The following is a 1,714-nucleotide window of genomic DNA, read 5'->3' on the forward strand; positions in this document are numbered from 1 at the left end:
CAAAATCAACTCAAAGGGAGGCCTTTGACAAAATTCAGCACCTTCTGTGAGTACAGTGTCTTGAAAAAACCAGTAACAGAAATGATGTACCTTGAGAATTCCTATCATGTCCCACGTCGGTGTGATGTTTGTTTAAGTACTTTGCTTTCCAGGCAACAGATCTCTGTGGAGCAATCCTGACTGTGAAAGAGGAAGGGTGTGCGGGGGCTGGCAGGCTCGAGCCAAGCTGGGCTTTCCGGCGCATGCGTGACCCCCTCCCTCCGCCACCCGCCTTCCAACACCTTCTTCAGTTGGTGAGTCTGCCCCTCCTGCTAAGCTGCGCCTCAGAGGTGGAGACTCGGGGACAAGTGTCCTCCGCACTAATCAGTCTCCCTGGGAGCCTGTGGCCAGGTGCTTTGCACGGCAGCAGAAACATCCTAAGCAATGTCTACCATCCGGAAGAAACTGGTGATCGTGGGCGATGGAGCTTGCGGAAAGACCTGCTTGCTCATCGTCTTCAGCAAGGACCAGTTTCCCGAGGTTTACGTGCCTACGGTGTTTGAGAACTACGTGGCAGACATCGAAGTGGATGGAAAGCAGGTGGAGCTGGCCCTGTGGGACACAGCTGGACAAGAAGATTATGATCGCCTGAGGCCGCTCTCCTATCCGGACACTGATGTCCTCCTGATGTGTTTCTCCATTGGCAACCCTGATAGCTTCGGGAACATTCCACAGAAATGGACTCCAGAAGTCAAGCATTTCTGTCCCAACGTGCCCATCATCCTGGTTGGGAGCAAGAAGGATCTTCGGAATGATCGGCACACAAAACAAGAGTTAGCCAAGAGGAAGCAGGAGCCGGTAAGACTTGAACAAGGCCGAGATTTGGCGAACGGCATTGGTGCTTTCGGGTATGTGGAGTGTTCCGCAAAGACCAAAGATGGAGTGAGGATGGTCTTTGAAATGGCCACAAGGGCTGCTCTCCAAGCGAATCGTGGGAAGAAAAAGACTGGATGCTTCGTCTTGTGAAAGCTTTGTGCAAGCGCAGCCCTGTTGCAATTAATTTTCGAGTGCTGTTTACTAATGTTGTAGTGTAACTTTTAGCCTTTTTGTTTATTTATATGTCTGAGTTTACGAATCAGAAGTCATCTTGCTACCAAAGTTCAGAAGGCAACCATGATTACTAATGATGTCCGATCTGTCTGATCTTCCAGGGTCCTGGCTGCTCTAACAGCCCCTTCCACATTCCACCTCAAACACCAGGCACTAATTGAAGACTTTATTATTTCTAGAAAGAGAAACGGTAACTTTGTTAATGAGACGGTGACTACTTTCTGACATGCCCAACCTCTTGTCTTTGACCTGGGAAGAACTCTGTTGAATCACCACTTGAGACTACAACCTGACACCTTTGCCGTCTTTATTATTTTTTTAAACCTTTCTCCATGCAGCTGTGGTAGAGTAACAGCTCTGAGGCTATTAGTTATGGTATAGTTCCTACGTAACTAGTGCCACTTAATGTATATTACTAGAAGACTATCAACCCCAGACTAGATACCATTTTTTGGTATAATTGGATTCTCTGATACTGGTATTTGTCATTCCTGCAGCTGGTTAAAAGGGGGCTTGGAAATAAAGTCAAATGGAAAATTAATCTTTACAATTTTCATTTTTTATGAGATATAGCCATATCTAACCTACACCCCCCCACCGCCGCCGCCTTTCTTAGCCCTGCACA

The 1,714-nt window shown here is 47.4% G+C and overlaps 1 protein-coding gene across 3 annotated transcripts; it reads left to right on the forward strand.

Moving 5' to 3' along the window:
• The first annotated feature begins 402 nt into the window (after positions 1 to 402).
• On the forward strand, positions 403 to 1,005 carry LOC110540728 (transforming protein RhoA-like). 3 transcript variants are annotated; one of them, XM_021627478.1, is made up of 2 exons: positions 424 to 579; positions 832 to 1,005. In XM_021627478.1, the coding sequence occupies exons 1-2, from the start codon at positions 424 to 426 to the stop codon at positions 1,003 to 1,005; spliced, it is 330 nt and encodes a 109-aa protein (XP_021483153.1). The 3 variants fall into 3 exon arrangements, with proteins under 3 accessions (XP_021483155.1, XP_021483153.1, XP_021483154.1); XM_021627479.2 differs by having other exon boundaries at positions 424 to 593; positions 715 to 833; XM_021627480.1 differs by having other exon boundaries at positions 403 to 1,005.
• The last annotated feature ends 709 nt before the right edge of the window (positions 1,006 to 1,714 follow it).

The sequence above is a fragment of the Meriones unguiculatus genome, chromosome 21 (assembly GCF_030254825.1).
Source record: "Meriones unguiculatus strain TT.TT164.6M chromosome 21, Bangor_MerUng_6.1, whole genome shotgun sequence".
NCBI lineage: Eukaryota > Metazoa > Chordata > Mammalia > Rodentia > Muridae > Meriones > Meriones unguiculatus.

What these genes read in the sequence shown, in the direction of transcription:
- LOC110540728 (XM_021627480.1), top strand. Translation starts at nt 424, where the DNA reads ATGTCTACCATCCGGAAGAAACTGGTGATCGTGGGCGATGGAGCTTGC.